Here is an 18,161-nt window from a genome sequence, read left to right as displayed (position 1 = left end):
CCAACCACTCGGTGAGTGTAGTGGGTGCTTTTTACGTGCCACTTGCACAGGTGCCACGTGAGGCTGGCAACGGCCACGGTCGGATTGGTGTATTTTATGTGCCACCGGCATGGAAGCCAGTCGAGGCGGCGCTGGCATCGGCCACGAGTCGGATAGTGCTTTTTACGTACCACCAGACCAGGGATCCTGGCTGGTTCAATTCGATTTCGCTGTATCTAAATAGTCTATATCTAAATACATAAATCTGTCTATAAAGGAACAAGTTTTAACTTTTCATACTTTAATGAAGCTATTAAACTTGTGTAATTTTTACTTCATAAACTTTCACTCTCTCTGTTTTTCAGGCTTATAATCAAGTACAACAGACTTTCGAATGCAACTACATACGAGTTATGCGTGGAGATAACTACTGCGGAATTCGTTCCTGTATTGTTCAGGTGTTAATAAACGGAATTGCAATGAAACAGGAATTTGCCACAGCAGAAATCGTAAAGAATGTAAGAGAATATTTGCTATAATCTCAGCTGCAGTTTGGTTTCTGAAGTTCTCCTTCTGTCTTTCCCCACTTAGTCTGGCCTGAGCAAACCAATGGCTTCTAAATAGCCTCACAGACAATAATCAGATTGGTGATGGCCACGGCATAGATAGGCAAAGTTTAATCTAACCTTAACATTTGCTGTTTTATCTTTAGTGACGTACAGCCCAGGTTTTGTGATTAATGAGCCTGGTGATATTGCTGGTATTTGTGTGTGTGTGTGTAGAAAGAGAGAGAGAGAGAGGGGAAGGCTGGTTTGATGTCATGGTTGTATTTTAGAATGTTGTACATATAAATAACTTTTGTTATTAATTAGAGGAATTGTGTAAAGGAGGCAAGATAACAGACTTGTTGCAACATTGGACAAATGCCTAGTTGTATTTCTTCGACTCCTTACATTCTGAGTTCAAATTCTGCCAGGGTAAACTTTGCTTTTCATTTCTTCATCATCATTAATTAACATCCGTTTTCAACGCTGGCATGGGTTGGATGGTTTGACAGGAGCTGCCCCAGGTTCCATTCATCTGTTCTGATATGGTTTCTACAGCTGGATGCCCTTCCTAACGCCAACCACTTTACAGAGTCCAGTGGGTGCTTTTTATGCAACACCAGCACCAGTGCTTTTTACATGGAACTGGGTTAGTAAAGTACCAGTGAAGTACTGGGGTCAACGCAGTCAACTAACCCCCTCCTCTAAATTACTGGCCTTGTGCCAAAATTAGAAAGAATTGTTAAATACTAAAGTATGAGACCTGCATTATCTTATTAAGACTGAATGTATTCCCCCATAATTCCAATTCTCTTTTGTGGTTAAGTTTTGACATTTCTCTTTCCTCATGAAGTCTAATTCTGTTAATCCATAAAGGGTTGCAGCTTTCAACCACTCAAATGCTTCCCTCAAGTTTTAAGCACAAAAAACATTTACACGCAATGGCCCAGTGGTTAGGGCAGTGGACTCGCAGTTGTAGGATCACGGTTTCAATTCCCAGACCGGGCGTTGCGAGTCGTTTATTGAGCGAAAACACCTAAAAGCTCCACGAGGCTCTGGCAGGGGGTGGTGATCCCTGCTGTACTCTTTCGCTGCATCTTTCTCTCACTCTTTCTTCTGTTGGCCTGCTTGCTTAGCCAGCGGGGTGGCATCATTGAAGGCTAAAACAATGCAAAGCGCATTGTGACCAGCGATGTGTAGCAACATCTGATGGTCTGGTCGGTCACGTGATATATATATATATATATATATATATATATATATCTGATGACATGAAAGATGCAGGGACATATCAGCTGCACACCAAATTTCAACGGTGCATATTCAGGGAACAAACAAATGGTTTTTAGTGCATCAAAGCAAGTAATTATAAGCTCAACTTCACATAAAGGACCCAGGGTGAATATCTTTTTTTAAAGACATTTTCGGTGGGGAAAAAAAACTGCAAGTTATATGTCATCAAGCATAGTAAACCTGTTACATTTACACAAAGCTAAAAAGTTTAACATTTCAAAAGTCATTTTAATGTGTTGTTTTTTTTCTCTCTTACTTGCATTCTTGGAAAGTTTTATAGAATGCCATTGTCACTTCCTTAGTATTGCCAGATGTGACCTTCTTAAAGCATGATTCTGGATAACAAAAACTTGTTTTGTTTCTCATTTTACTAAAAATTCTTCGAAAAGCTCAACCTCTGTTTAGGAAATATATTTCTTTATTCAATTAATATTATTATAATGAGAAGGGTTCATGGGTCACCATTTATAATTACATGGTGTGGAAAGAATAAGGAAATGATTTGTATAAGCTGAAAAGGCAACAATTTATTCCTCTCATTATAATAATAGAAGATTGCCAAAGGGAATGGTGTTGATACAACAGCCTGGAACAAACATTCAGATGTTTGTTTCTGTTCTGCTGGGTCTGATGATGGGGCTGTGGTCTGCTGTCTGTTGCTGCAATGGGGAAGACGGGTGATGACTGGTTGAAGAAAGCTGTGAGACTGGCTGGATTTCTGGTCATCAGTGGCTGATCCAAAGACAAAGAATGGGAGAAACTCCTGTTTTTATAACCACGGGTTGGCTCCACAGGCAAAAATGATTTTTTTCCCTTCATTGAGAACAACTTCTGTTGCAAACACATGATTGGACAATTAAAACTGACCAACAGCTGCAACTAATTTGGCCAACGACTGGGTCATGTGACTTGATGCTAAAAAAAGCTCTGGTGAACCGATTTTCTAGTATTTAAGGTTAAAACAGCCAAATTGACAAGATGTCTCATATTACAATCAAATGAATCTTTTAAACAGTTCTGCTACATTTTAAAAAAATAACCTTACCATTTCCCCATGATGCTATGGGTTTACCAGGACTACAGATTAGAATATTCACATAGATTCTTGGAGTAAACGTTTTACCTCTGAATGTCCTTTCAATAAAATGTCTTTTGTTAAAATAATTGTTGCTAATTTTCCTTTCAGTTGGATTTAAATAATGCAAAGATTTGAAGCCTTGATATTTTCTCTGACATTCATCTAAATAATGTCTTTATTTTTCTAGCTTCTAAACCAATATTTGGAGGAACCGGAATGGGAACTAAAAAGGTGGTCATTTGCCAGACGCTTAAACTTCACTGATGTGAAAGAAATGCTCTTCTCCTGTATTGATGAATTTTACTCACAGGTACCTTGATTTTTATCTCTATACTCTCTTTTACTCTTTTACTTGTTTCAGTCATTTGACTGCGGCCATGCTGGAGCACCGCCTTTAATCGAGCAAATCGACCCCGGGACTTATTCTTTTGTAAGCCCAGTACTTATTTTATCGGTCTCTTATGCCGAACCGCTAAGTAACGGGGACATAAACACACCAGCATCGGTTGTCAAGCAATGCTAGGGGGACAAATACAGACACACAAACACACACACGCATATATATATATATATGACAGGCTTCTTTCAGTTTCCGTCTACCAAATCCACTCACAAGGCTTTGGTCGGCCCGAGGCTATAGTAGAAGACACTTGCCCAAGGTGCCACGCAGTGGGACTGAACCCGGAACCATGTGGTTGGTAAACAAGCTACTTACCCCACAGCCACTCCTGCGCCTATACATAACTAAAATATGAGTTTCGGTGCTTAAGAAAGAAAAGCTTTTCAGTTTTCTGTCATTTTCCATCGAAGTCTACTAAACTGACGCAGACCCTCTTACAAACCTCCTCTCTCTCTCTCTCTCTACTTCATTTGTTGACCTCTAAAGGCCATTATATGTCCATCTTGACACCTAACATCATTGTCCACATTTTGGTCAGTCAGTTTCCAACTGAAACCGGATTCAGTTATTTTGTGTTCTCTGCTGAAAGAGAACCACATTCTTCATCAGCAAACATCTTTAGCCCTTTAGCATTTAAACCAACCAAATCCAGCCAAAACATTCTCCCTCTTTTATGCTCAGCCTGGCCAGATCTGGCCTCTCACACCTACCCTGCAATGTCATTCTAGAAATAAACAATCATGTCATCTGAATCTCAGAGCTACAAGATACTGCATGACTAATTCAATATAACAGGAATAAATAAGCTTTACATTTAACAGAATAATCTGAATGCTGAAGGGTTAAATCTTTTTAAAATAAACTCCATCCACAGTTTTCCCTTCCTTCATGTCTTACTCTGAGTTTCCTCTCCATGGCTTGTTAAGTTTGTTGAACCTTTTCCCTGTCCAATGAATTTTCATAAGTTTGTCCCAAACATCCATGCTTGTTTACAGATTTTTAGTTCGCCCTTGTTTCCTTATGTTCTGAGTAAAATAAAGCTTCCCAAGTTACTCTGATGGCTGAAAAAAAAATCAAATATGATGCATGGCCATCAGGGTAATGTGACCTCTATTATATCACATGTGGTAGACAAGACAGACACAGTTGGAAATTTATATCATAGATGATGCATGGATCATCATCATCATCGTCATCATCGTTTAACGTCCGCTTTCCATGCTAGCATAGGTTGGACGATTTTGACTGAGGGCTGGCGAACCAGATGGCTGCACCAGGCTCCAGTCTTGATCTGTCAGAGTTTCTACAGCTGGATGCCCTTCCTAATGCCAGCCACTGCAAGAGTGTAGTGGGTGCTTTTTACATGCCACCGGCACAGGGGCCAGTCAGGCAGTACTGGCAATGACCTCACTCAGGTTGATATGTCTTCTGTATCACATGGGATTGACAGGACACACAAAGGCTTAAACCAGTGTTGGCTTCTGAATGTGATTATGAAGTCTGAAGGTAAACTTCCTTGCACACTGGCCTCAAATATCAACACTGTGTCTAGACAGCTAAGATGACTGTGAGGCACAAAATTGTCTTTTTACATATGAAGAAAAAAATCTTTATAGTCCTTTGCTTGTGACTGTTCTACCTTCAGTAATGAGCGCTAAAAAGTCAATACTTAGAAAATGTACATAGATTGGTTTTTTTTTACTACACTAGAGCAAGATATAGTATTATTAAACACTGTAACTTGATGGAGAATACTTGTTGTTATGAAGATATACTAAAAGAATTACTACTATTTCGGTGTTTGGATCGTATTCCTATCAGTTTCAACTTTTAAAAGTTGTTGAAATAGTTTCTTGTAATACAATACAGTAAGTGGGATTGTACAGTAAGTGGGATTGTACATCAGGACGTTTTACATTTGCACTTATCTGTCATTTAACAATATTTGAGCTTTCAGGCTACATGCGTCTGTAGGTCAGAATACAGACACCTCATCCTCCTCAACCTTCACTAACCCTTATTTGTTCCTCATCAAGGGGATATTTCCTATGGCCAGACATGTTTTGCACAGAACATTACTTGTATGATGGTCATGCTCATCTACAACCTTTATGTAATATCAAGACAAGGGTACACACAAATACATACACACATGCTTATATATATATATATATATATATATATATTATATATATATATATATAATATATATATATATATATATATATATATATAGTGAAGGTATATATATTTAATTATTTATACAAAATAAGAAAATGGAAGAATAGATTTCTTTCAATTATCAACTACCAGATAATACCAATTCATATAATTTATTAACTAATTATTTAGATTAAATAGGAACATCCAAATCCAACAGAATAAAACAGAATAAAACAATATACATCAATAAGTAAGATAATACCATAAGAATAATACATATAAAATGGATCTTACAGCTGTTTCAGCCTGTAGATAAGAGTATCTCATTATGCCCATATTAGTCAGATGTATTGAGATATGTATATTTAATTATTTATATATTTATAAGTACAAACAAACAAACAACAGGCTACTTTCAGTTTCCATTTCCCAAATCCACAAGACTTTAATCAACTCAATGCTATAGTAAAAGACAATTGCCTGAGGTGTCACACAGTGGGCCTGAACCTAAGACCAGATGGTTGGGAAGCAAGCTTCTTAACCACACAGCTACACCTTGATAGTTATTTCTTATTGTTTCTCGGCGGATAAATCAAATTTTTCTTTCTTTCTTTTATTTCAGCATAACTTAGCTTTAGAGATGGACAAGACAGAGAGAGAAGACTGGGTGGAGGACCTCTTAAACAGAGAACCAATTGTTGATATAAAAATAATGGAAGCTGCCAAATTGCTTATGTTGCTTGATATAATTGACGTTTATAAAAACCAACAAGCCGAAGATTATCCGTTGTTCGTCCATTATATTTTTTCTCGGGATACATCTGACACTCCTGCAAAACTGTTGAAAAACATCCTGAATGCAGTCGGAGATTCTGGCGGCTTAGAACAGGTAAGCGTCCTTTGGAAATGAGGATTTGATTTTTTTAGCATTTTTTCATGCTAAGAGTTGCTGAAGCATGGAACAAACTGCCGGCATCGGTTGTTAGTTGTCGGATCACTGCTTCCTGAGATTCGCTAACACTGCACCTGATTTTCTCCCCTTCATACACACACAAGCATGATTCTGACTCATACACTGTTCACTTTCCAGACATTTGTACATTACTGCATATGCTTTATATGCACTTCTGACAAGTTGTGGTGCACCTGAGCACTGTAGACAATAATTTCATTATTATTATTATTATTTGAAACTGGCCTAAGCTCCTTCAGGAGTAATGTGGACTAACCTACATTAAGCCAATTGTAAATATAAGAAACTCACAAAGTAGAATTGGTCACCGTAGTGTGAGGAAGAGGAGAGGTGTAACTTTTGAAACAGGGCTTTTCTTGCCTGAAACGTCAGTCACCTCTTCATCACAGAAAATTTATTCCATCTGGTAAACTGCTTTAATTCTTGTTTATTATTTAAAATGTTTGAATGAAGAATTTTTTGATGGCCTTAAAATGAAAGTTGATTATTAATTGTTATGTTTTTTTTTTCCGTTTCAGATTGATATGTGCCTCTTAGGACATGCGCTCGGTGTAAAAATAACGGTGCCTCGTCTATATCGATATGGTAGAGATGACTTTATACATGGATTTCCTGATTTACCGAACCAAAATTGGAACGAGGTCTTTCTCATTACCGAAGACGATAGACATTACAACATTATCTTAAAAGACAACTGAGAAGAGGACAGTTCTATGATTACATTTCTAATTCTCTGTCTTTATCTCTCTTCTCTGCTGATGATGATGATCTGAGAAGAGAAGCTAGCATCTTGTTCATCAGCTGGGAATCTACTGCCCACCTTTACCTGTGGAGGGAAGAACAGCTATTCACATCAGTCACCTGTACAAGCTGCTCTACCATACGCTGCTAGCTGACCAGTGGATTATAAAACATTACTTTACAAGTGGATTTTTGGATGAAGATAACAAGACCAAGCTACACGTAGACACTATATCGTATGACCACCACCCAGAAACGGAACCCACCTTAAACAATATGGCTGTGAAACTTTAGCTTTTATTTATTTATTTAATTTTCTTTGCCAATTTTTCTTTTTTTTTATCTTTTCTGTTTAAAATCACAACTGTGAAGATGGAGGAATCGGTGGAATTGGTTTCAAATTACATGCAATGCAAAGGAAAGGAGGCACCAAGCAAAGACCCTATTAATACCTATTCCCCATGTCTATATCTGTTAAAACTGTAGTGAACACTGTTGACATAAATGGTTCAGTATCTTGTTAGAAACTTTTTAGTTTCTGTTGCTGAAGTATCTTGGGAAAGGCCAATGTATAGGTCATTGGTAGATCATTGGTAGACCACTGGTATAATTGAATGCTCTTGTTGCCAGAGATTATAAAACTTTTTTCCTGTTTTCAAGGACTATTTGTAGTACTTGGCTACAAGCTTATCACTATTCAGTTTGGGTTACTTGTGGGGAAATCTATTTTAAGGACAAGATGCGTAAAAGTTAACACAAAAATCATAAATACATCTGTGCATTTTAAATGTTTCATTTAAAATAGGACCGTTTCTTCTGATCTAAGAAACACCTTCAAGATGTCAAATTTTGCTCGATATATAATTCTTTAGATGTCACTGTTAACCTTATTTATATTTTTGATAATTTTTCGTATATAGTTGACATGAATTTAGTCGGGATCAAGCAGAACTTTTAAAGGCAGGGTCCTGTTTCATTGACAAATGAAGGGGATTGCACCTAAGCAAATTTTCCTTAAATGTAACAACTTTTGGTTAGATTCTTCAGCAGTGACTTTACAATTAGTTTTGTAGTAAATCAGATCTTTTATTCTGCTTAATTATTGCTTGACGGAATTTGGTCACATTTGCATTTAATTTAATTTGAGACAATCTAGAAAAAAATGAAAAATAGGCAAATGTAACTTCAAGGTTTTTAGTCAATCTAGTTTGCAATTCCATCCCATCCACCCCACAAAAAACAGCAAAATCTAGCCTCCAGACACTAGATAAAAGCTGGATGCATTTAAATACAGCATGTGTGTGTGTGTCCGTGTGTGTGTGTGCGCGTGTGTGTGGTGCTACTCAGTAGCAACTGTAAATATCTTCCTGCTTCCCCTTTTTATATATATACATCTAAAACATTTTGTTTATTAACTGTCTCAACCACTGTGCCTCTCCTTGTTGAAATACATTTGGGACAAAGATGTGTTGAACTTGTTGGTTACTGTAGTGTAAGAACTATGGTCTGTCTAGAACATTCCTATATGAACATGACATCTACTATTCTGTGTGCAAGAATCAAAAGCACACCAGTTTAGTTTATTTATCTGAAAAGGGGTTGTTGCTTCATTTATTCAAATATAAATAAAGTACATTTTTTAAAAAGTGTCCGAGTGCTTGACTTTTGCTTTGCCTCTAGATTTACAAAGATGGAATTATATCAACCAATTTATTTGTTCCAACATGGAAGTGTTACAAATAAGAAGCCTGGAACAAACTGCCTGCATCAATTGTTAACTGCCGAGACATCTCATCCTTTAAAATCTCCATGCTTCCTGAAATTCGCCAACACTACACCTGATGTTCCCTGCCCTCCATACGCATGCACACATGTATATCATGACTCATACACTGTTCACCTACCTGAGTTTTGCACATAATTCTATGGACTGTACATCCACCTTTGATGAGTTGTAGTGCACCTGAGCACTATGCACAATAATTTCATTCGTTTAACGTCCGCTTTCCATGCTAGCATGGGTTGAACGATTTGACTGAGGGCTGGCGAACCAGATGGCTGCACCAGGCTCTAATCTTTATCCAGCTGTAGAAACTCTGCCAGATCAAGATTGGAGTCTGGTGCAGCCATCTGGTTCGCCAGCCCTCAGTCAAAATCGTCCAACCTATGCTAGCATGGAAAGCAGACGTTAAACGATGTTGATGATGATTATTATTATTATTATTTTGAACAGTCTGATTACAATATAGAAGAAGAGTTTGGTAAATTGGTTTGGTATGAGGAGTGTAAATCTGAGCAGAGAGAAAGGGTGGAGGAAATATGTTACTTGGACTGAACGAAAGTAAATGAGGAAGGAATTAAAGATGCGAGAGCCAAAAGTGAGAACATACAAGCTTGGTGGTAGGGCAGGAAGAAATTGGAGAGAGAAGCTTGGACGAATGAAAGTTTCAAATGAGGCAAAATGAAAGAAACTGCTTCAAGTCAGGGGACAGGGATGAGTAAACATCAGTCAAGATATAGACATTCCATCCACATATGTGCAATATAGACATGCACAGAAACATAACAATTTTATTGTATATAATATTATTTACTAGCGACCCTTTACATACATACATGTATTTATGTAGTATCAGTTGTAGTAGTAGTAGTAGTAGCAGTAGCAGTAGTAGTAGCAGCAGCAGCCGTTCAAGAATTTGAACCTGGAGATCTCCATTTCCAGCGACTTTGAGGGCCACTTCCCAGTGGTGTCGGGCGTCAACGAAGAGCCCTCGACTACAACAAGACGACCAAAGTTTTTTTTTTTCCAAGGTCTGGGGTCTCCTACCCCTAAGCCCTAGACCATCACCTAATCACCCTTACTTGTTGCTTAACAACAACAACAACAGCAGCAGACGCTGTCGTTGTTGTAAAAAAAAATATCTCCAATGTTTCCAACAGCAGAAATATCCACGAAAGAGTTATATATAATGAACTTATTGTATACAGTGTCCAGCTGCACTGAGCTAATTATGGTCAGATAAGATGGGGACATGCACCGTTGCAGCGCGTCCTTGCATCCACCATTTGTTGTGCCGGGCATCCGTCCGAGCCGTGCCCCAGCCTGGCCACCCCCCATCTCAGCGAAATACTTCATCTGCATGACCATGTGACATGTGTCCCGACCAACACGAGCCGTCATCCCAACTGGTTCCTCAGAGAAGAGAACACGATACGCAGGACCCATTACGAAAAATCGAGTAATCTTAACTTGACGCACCGAAAATCATACAACACCAGGACGGTCTCACAGTTTCTGAATATCTTCGTTGGGTTTTTGGTAATTAAGAAAAGAAATTATCAAAGGGCAAGTAACAAGCAAGGGAGACAACTTCAGATATTGACAGTTGAAAAATATATTATATACTAGCAGTGTAGCCCGGCTTTGCTTGGGTTTGTTTCGACCCTTTAGAATTGGAATTTTTGAAAAGTAAAAATTTTGCATTATGTAGCTTGTTATTCTCTTTAGGTGAACATTTTTCTGGTTGAAATACACCGAAAAATGGCGACACAGCTGTCAAAGAATCGTAAAAAAAAATAAGGATTTTCATAGAAAAATAGCACCTTTTTGATGTAAATAATTTTTGGTGCTAACATGGTCCGATTTGAATTTTTTCTTCTATAGAAGGAAGAGCAAGCCTTCTTCTATCATACTCTCAATTTTGGTCAACTTGCGCCACAGGGTCTCGGAGGAGATAGTGCTAGTTGAAGGCTACCAAACCTGCTATACACAGACAACTTCAGCTTTATATATAGAGAGATAAATTATGAGATATACCCTTTATATTACTTTACCAATGAACCTTATTTTTGATACCATAAAAAGCATTCTTTTTCTCAAATAACTGTTTCTTTTTGTACGCTAGTTACTATTGTCAGCGAGCAAATGTGAAGGTTGATGGCTGGTAAAAAATAATTAAAAAAATTAAAGTTGAAGTCGTCTCCCTTGCATTTCAGGTTGCGAATGATGTTAGTTTAATTGAAATATTTCTATTTTCTAAATCGCAATTCAAGTTACTTTTCGAGTTGAAAGTAGAGAAAATAATATCCTGAAATGCCTTCTGTTATTATTAATGATTGGTGATCTACTTGAAGCAATGTGAATTAACAATAGTTTTGCTCTTAGATCGTTATAAAATAACGCTTTCCAATTTGGGCAGAGGGCTAGCAATTTTAGGGGCGAGTGATAGTCCATTACATCGACTCCAGTACTTGACTGGGGCTTCATTTTATCGACCCCGAAAGGATGAAAGGCAGAGCTGATATCGACAGGATTTGAGCTGAGAACGTAAGGAGCCGGAACAAATGCTGCTATGCATTTTTATCCGGTGCGATAAGGATTCTATCAGCTCGCCACATTTAGTAATTATTTCAAACGTTGACACAAAGCCAGACATTTTAGGGGAGCAAGTTAGACGATAACATCGTCTCCTCTACTTGACTGGTCCTTTATTTTATTGGCTGCGAAAGGATGAGAGGTAATGCTGAACTTGACGGGATTTGAACTGAGAACATAAAGAGCCGTACCTGAATACTGCAAGGCATTTTGTCCAAAAATGGTACACAGGACCAGCATAAATACGTACTGAGCGAAAAATGGTCATACATCAACATATTCGAGACCTGTGCTGCTATAAGCAAGACATGCTTCTGGAAGGCTCTGGAGAGGGGTGGAATTGCCAATGACTGAATCAAGGACCTTCTCAGCAAGCACGAGAACCTCGTATGTGCCTAAAATGACATCATCAAAAATTTAGAGAAATGCTCCAAGTACTTTCTTTCAAGGACAAAGGAGAGGTAGGACCAAAAGAATTATAGACCTACCACCTGCCTGCCAACAATGTCCACGACCATTACCTCCATTGTTAGCGTAAGAATCTAAAGCTGGCTCTACAAAAACCTATCGCCAGCAGAACAAAACAAGTGTAAGAAAGGAAGTTACGGATGCAAAGACAAGCTGCTGATCAATATCGTCGTATTATAAGAAGTTAAATCAAAGAAAAGCAACTTGCTAACAGTATGGAATGACAACAAGAAGGCAGTGTGCTCTGCTCTTGAATAGAGGAAGCCTCAAGATTAACGGAGTCTATCAAGCAACTATGAAATTGATCGCAGTATGAAGTGCTGGAAGACCACTCTGAATCTCCAAGCAGATGGGTCTTTAATTTCGGGATTAATCACCGTATGAAACGGGATCTTTCAAGAGGACTCACTATCACCATCGTTCTCCTTCCTTGCACTTGAACCATTCAGCAATATACTGACCAACAGCAGCTGTGGGTACAACTCACAGAATGGCAGACTGAACCTCTGTAATGAATTGAAGTCGTTTGCCAGGAATGGCGACCGACAGAAGCATTTACTCATCGTCGTGATCTTCAGTGGCAACATCAGAATGGAGTTCACTACAAGTGTGCTAAAGCCACTTCCAACAGAGGAAGCACCGACCCAAACTTCAAATTCGTTTTAAACGATATTCATTCTTTTATCAAGGAGCTAGTTCAGGACGGCGTGTACAAGTACCCCATAATGAAGATACAGTACACAACACCCAATAATGGAGATGATTAAGAGAGGTGGAGAGCAATACTTGTAGTCACTATGTAGCTAGAGTGTGTACTGCTCGAGGCAGCCCTTCCGCTTGCCGCTCGGGGCAGCCCTTCCGTCTGCCACCCTCGGATCCCATAAAAAAACACATTGCCTACAGCAGACCCCAAAGTGCCGCCTCTGTAAAAGTACCGCCCCTGCTACGCTAATGCTTGTAGTAACTTACAAATACAACATTGAGTGGAAAATGAACGACATCAAGAGACTTAGCACTACAACAATGGAAGATGTTGACCGTAAAGAACATCCATCACCACCAATATCCACAAAAGCAGGTATCGATAAGCTGTACAGGTCGAGAGCTCTAGAAAATCAAAATCCAGTCCAGCTCCAACTGACCTCCGAAAATATCACAAATGGGCTGAGTGCGAATCTGTTAAAAACAGAAAATGTGCGTCTTCCAATTAAAAACATCAGATATACTTCCTCTCAAGAAAAAAGCAACACACTTCAAAAAAAAAGTGTTTGGTAACCCTGAAACTCCACCTGTAGGAAACGGGGCGAATACCATTTACTCAAAAAGAGTAAAGCATGCATCAAGATGCCAATGTCAGCTTCACCTGTAGAAAATTTGGGGAGTGGGGACAAGATAATGCACGTGAAGTAGTCTAAATTGATTTGTACATCGACTAAATGAAGACACATTAGAATTTTAAGACTGACGATAGAGACGGGTCTTCATAGTCACTGCATAATATTAGTCTTGCAACCAGATCCTATCACCATCGCATCATCAAGGACGGAATGAATCTACAATGCAGGATCTGTGGATAAGATGGATAAATTAATTGCCACATTGTCTTTGGATGCCTAAAACTAGCAGAGACTATATACATCCAGAAGCGGTACAAGGCAGCGGTGTACCCGTGGACATTAAAATATTGTCTTTGGATGTCTAAAACTAGCAGAGGCCTAAAACTAGACATCCAGAAGTGGTTCAAGGCAGCAATGTACCTGTGGGCGTTAAAATATTAAGATGACTGAGAAGTAGTATGGATCATCAGCCAAACACGGTTGTTGACAATAAGAGATACGTATCTCTATACAGTCAGATAAAAGCCAACAAGCCTATCAACATGATAGTGGTAGGGAGGTTATAAGGAGAGGAGAGGGATGCACCAGTACTTGGCTGGTATTTCTTTTCCAGCTGAGTACACTGGAACAATAGGAAATGAAGTGCCGTTGTTCAAGGACACAATGCGTCACATGTCCCAGGAATCGAACCAAGGACCTTATCGTCATGAACACACACAACCATTAGACTGGGCACCGTAACAGCAACATCGGTGACAACATTTAATTCCTTTTGCTTTAGACATAAGACGTGAAATTTTGTGGGGATGAAAGCAAGTCGATTACATTGACCCCAGTGCTCGACTGGTACTTATTTTATCGACCACAAAAGGATGACAGGCGAAGTGAACCTCAGCAGGATTTGAACTGAGGAAGTGAAGAGCTGAAAGAAATGCCGCTAAGCATTTTCCCCGACGAACTAACGATTCTGCCAGCACGTGCCAGGGGGAGGGGGAGAGGATACAGACAGACATAAAGTGAGGGGATTTACACAGGAAGGGAATGATTTTAGGAAAAAGTATACTATCTTTGTTTCCCAACCAAGTAGCTTGTTGGTAAGTAGCTTGTTTACCAACCACATGGTTCCGGGTTCAGTCCCACTGCGTGGCACCTTGGGCAAGTGTCTTCTACTATAGCCTCAGGCAGATCAAAGCCTTGTGAATGGATTTAGAAGACGGAAACTGAAAGAAGCCCGTCGTGTATTTGTGTGAGTATGTGTGTGTACGTGTATTACGGAGGAGAGAAAAACCCCTAGCATGGGATTCCTGGTGAGTAGGGTACATATACATGTATGCATGTATGTATATATATATATATATACACATGCATACATGTATATGTACCCATCAATTATCTACACACGCACACACATACATACATACATACATACATACATACATACATACACACATACATACATACATACATACATACATACATATACACATACATACATACATACATACATACATACATAATAAATACATACATACATACATACATACAAACGTACGTACATACATACATATGTACCCGCCAATTATCTACACACACACACACATATATATGTATATATATACATGTATGTGTGTGTATTTTCCCCTACCACCGCTTGACAGCCGGTATTGGTGTATTTACGTCCCCAGTAGAATAAATACCCGGCTTTACAAAAAAAAATAAGTACCGGTCTCGATTCATACGACTAAGATTCTTCAAGGCGGTGCCCCAGCATGACCGTAGTCTAATGAATGAAACAAGTAAAAAGGTAAAAGGGTACACCGGGTATTCAGGATTAACAAAGGTGATGAATGCAAGTAAACACAGAATACAGCATATATGGAAGAAATGATAATAATAATTTATTTTATTTTAATTTTAATTGGGAGTGTTAACATGTACATATTTTATCTTGGTGTAAAAGATGAGCTTCAGCAAATATTCTGCTCAACGCCAAAGATGTGCTTGTCAGTTGCTTGACCTTAACCAGTTCAGCATGTCTTTTAGTGGATCAGTGCTTTTCAACATTTTTGCTGGAGCGGAACCCCAAGGAAACATTCCACTGGCTCGAGGAACCCCTGTGCAATAATTTAATAGTGTTATGCACACATATCTGCCCAGGAGAATTAAAAATTACTGCCGATTTTAGCAGTTTTGTAACTTCTTGCGGAACCCCTGGACTGTAATGGCGGAACCCTGGTTGAAAACCACTGTAGTGGATGATGGATGATATGTATATCTCTGATCGCAAGCAGGAGTAGTGTGGGAGCATCATAGCCATGTGTTGAGAGGAATTATCTGGGGTTCGAAAGATTCGCCTCTGGAAACATGGGTGTTTCGTTCATCGTCCTCAAACAACCTTTATTCAGGGACCTTTTGAGCGGGATGGGCTACTTAACGTGGAGAAAAATCTAACTGGGTCCTACCAGCAAGGTCATGCACTGTTTATCTTGATGTGAGATGGCCATTTCGCGGACATATGCTTGTGCCCAGTGTACCCTTATGAGACGGGTAGTCATGATGGGTATATTGGGCTTCGTATATTCGTATCCCAGTGTCACTTTGATGGCATGAACTGCTCTCTTACTGAATGATGATAATGATGATTCTTTCCTCTATAGCTGTGCTCCACAACCGGTATACCGCGGCACACTGGTGTGCCACGAGACGATGCTAAGTGTGCCGCAGTGTAACCTGAATATAATTTTTCCTCCTATACTTTTAGTTATATATCTTGTTCAGGTGTGCCGCCGAATTTTGAAAGGAATATAGGTGTGTCGCAAATGAAAAAAGGTTGCAGAGCACTGCTCTGTAGGCACAAGACCTGAAATATGGGGCAGGAGGGGAAGGGCCAGTCGATTACATCAACCCCTGAACTCGACAGGTACTTATTTTATTGACCCAGAAAGGATGCCAAAGTCGACCTCAACGAAATTTGAACTCTAAATATAAAGCCAAAAGAAATGACACAAAGTATATTGTCCGGTTTACTCTTATTCTGTTATGGTCTACGTACATAATACTTTTAAACAAACGCCATTTTAAATATGGAAACGTAAGCTACACACAACATTGGTCTTATTTGTAAAACAAACCGATTCGAAGGCATAACCTATAATAGACACATTTATATACAAATTATATGAGCTATATTATCTCTAAGTTAAATAAATATTTTAAGATTATGAATGTGACATTTTTCACTTCCAATCACAGAGAGAAGACACCATATTTTACCAAACTAGCCATCTCTGAAGAGCGCGTGCCGTTATCTAACGTCGCATCAGTTTTTATACCCAGTGTGAAACCGGTGAGTAAGATCGGCTGTATTGGATCTCTAATACTGTATACTTTGGTTTACTTGAAGAGGTATTTAGAACTCATAGCTCGGTAGGGAATCTAATGTACTTTGTTCCATTAACTGCTACTGTAGGTTCAAATCCAGCCAAATACCCTTTTCTGTGTTATGAAGATAAAATGTAGTGCAAATATTTGTTACAGCATTTCCATTTCCAATTTGGTCGTACCGTTGCCGACTCATATTAAAGAAAGATTTATATATCCGATTTCATGCCATACTGAAGCTATTTCCGTTCGACACATTTTCTGTTTTTAAAAATAATTCTTTTTCGGAACAGGGCCTCGAAGCACATATAAAACTATGGGAGATGTGAACATGAGTTACACGGGCAGCCTTCGACTTTTTTTTATCGAAAAGGGTCTTTCAACTAATATTTATATACTGTTATTTATAGGTTTATAAAGGCGGCAAATTGGCAGAATCTTTAGTAGGTCGGACGACGAAATGCTTAACGGCATTTCGTCCGGCCTTACGTTCTGAGTTCAAACTCACCCAAGGTCGACTTTGCCATGAAGTAAGTACCGTTTGAACACTGAGGTCGGGCATAGTCGACTAACCCCTTTCCCCACAAAATATCAGGCTTTGTGCCTATAACAGAAATAATTATTTATAGCTGCATAAGGGAGTGAGATGGTAGAACCGTTAGCATGCCGGACAAGTTGCTGAGCAGCATTTCGTCCGTCTTTACTTTTTCAATTTAAATTCAATTGTGGCCGACTCTGCTTTTCATCTTTCAATGATATAAAGTTCTTTATTGCTCGCAGGGGGCTAAACACAGACGGGACAAACAAGGACAAAGGGTTTAAGTCGATTACATCGATCCCAGTGCATAACTGGTACTTATTTAAACGATCCCAAAAAAATGAAAGGCAATGTCGACCTCGGCGGAATTTGAACTCAGAACGTAACGGCAGACGAAATACCTATTTCTTTATTACCCACAAGGGGCTAAACATAGAGGGGACAAACAAGGACAGACAAAGGGATTAAGTCGATTACATCGACACCAGAGCGTAACTGGTACTTATTTAATCGACCCCGAAAAGATAAAAGGTAATGTCGACCTCGGCGGAATTTGAACTCAGAACGTAACGGCAAACGAAATACCGCTAAGCATTTCGCCCGGCGTGCTAACGGTTCTGCCAGCTCGCCGCCCTAAATGCTATAAGTACGACAGCCTCCGCCATACCCCGCCCCCACCAATATTCCAAGCATCGTGCTTATGTCTGAAAATATTACTTATAGCTTCATATGTGCTTCGAGATCCAATTCCAAAGGAGAATTCTTTCACGTTCTCCCGAGTGTTTCTAAATTACTGACGTTAACAATTTTTAATAATATATATATATATATATATATATATATATATAGTTTGTTTGTTTTATTATTTTTTTACTTTTACAAAATAACTG

At 39.0% G+C, this 18,161-nt stretch overlaps 1 protein-coding gene across 1 annotated transcript in view; it reads left to right on the top strand.

Moving 5' to 3' along the window:
* LOC115224091 overlaps nt 1-8,819 on the top strand; it is a 69,643-nt gene extending 60,824 nt beyond the window's left edge. The window contains exons 6-9 of the mRNA XM_036513107.1: nt 345-497; nt 3,083-3,205; nt 6,081-6,347; nt 6,950-8,819. Coding sequence (XP_036369000.1) covers nt 345-497; nt 3,083-3,205; nt 6,081-6,347; nt 6,950-7,129 — 723 coding nt within the window. The 3' untranslated portion in view covers nt 7,130-8,819. The remainder of the gene's footprint in view (nt 1-344; nt 498-3,082; nt 3,206-6,080; nt 6,348-6,949) is intronic.
* Nucleotides 8,820-18,161: the final 9,342 nt, after the last annotated feature.

Source organism: Octopus sinensis, linkage group LG24, assembly GCF_006345805.1.
Source record: "Octopus sinensis linkage group LG24, ASM634580v1, whole genome shotgun sequence".
In the NCBI taxonomy this organism is placed as follows: domain Eukaryota; kingdom Metazoa; phylum Mollusca; class Cephalopoda; order Octopoda; family Octopodidae; genus Octopus; species Octopus sinensis.
This window is presented reverse-complemented; position numbering and strand designations above follow the sequence as displayed.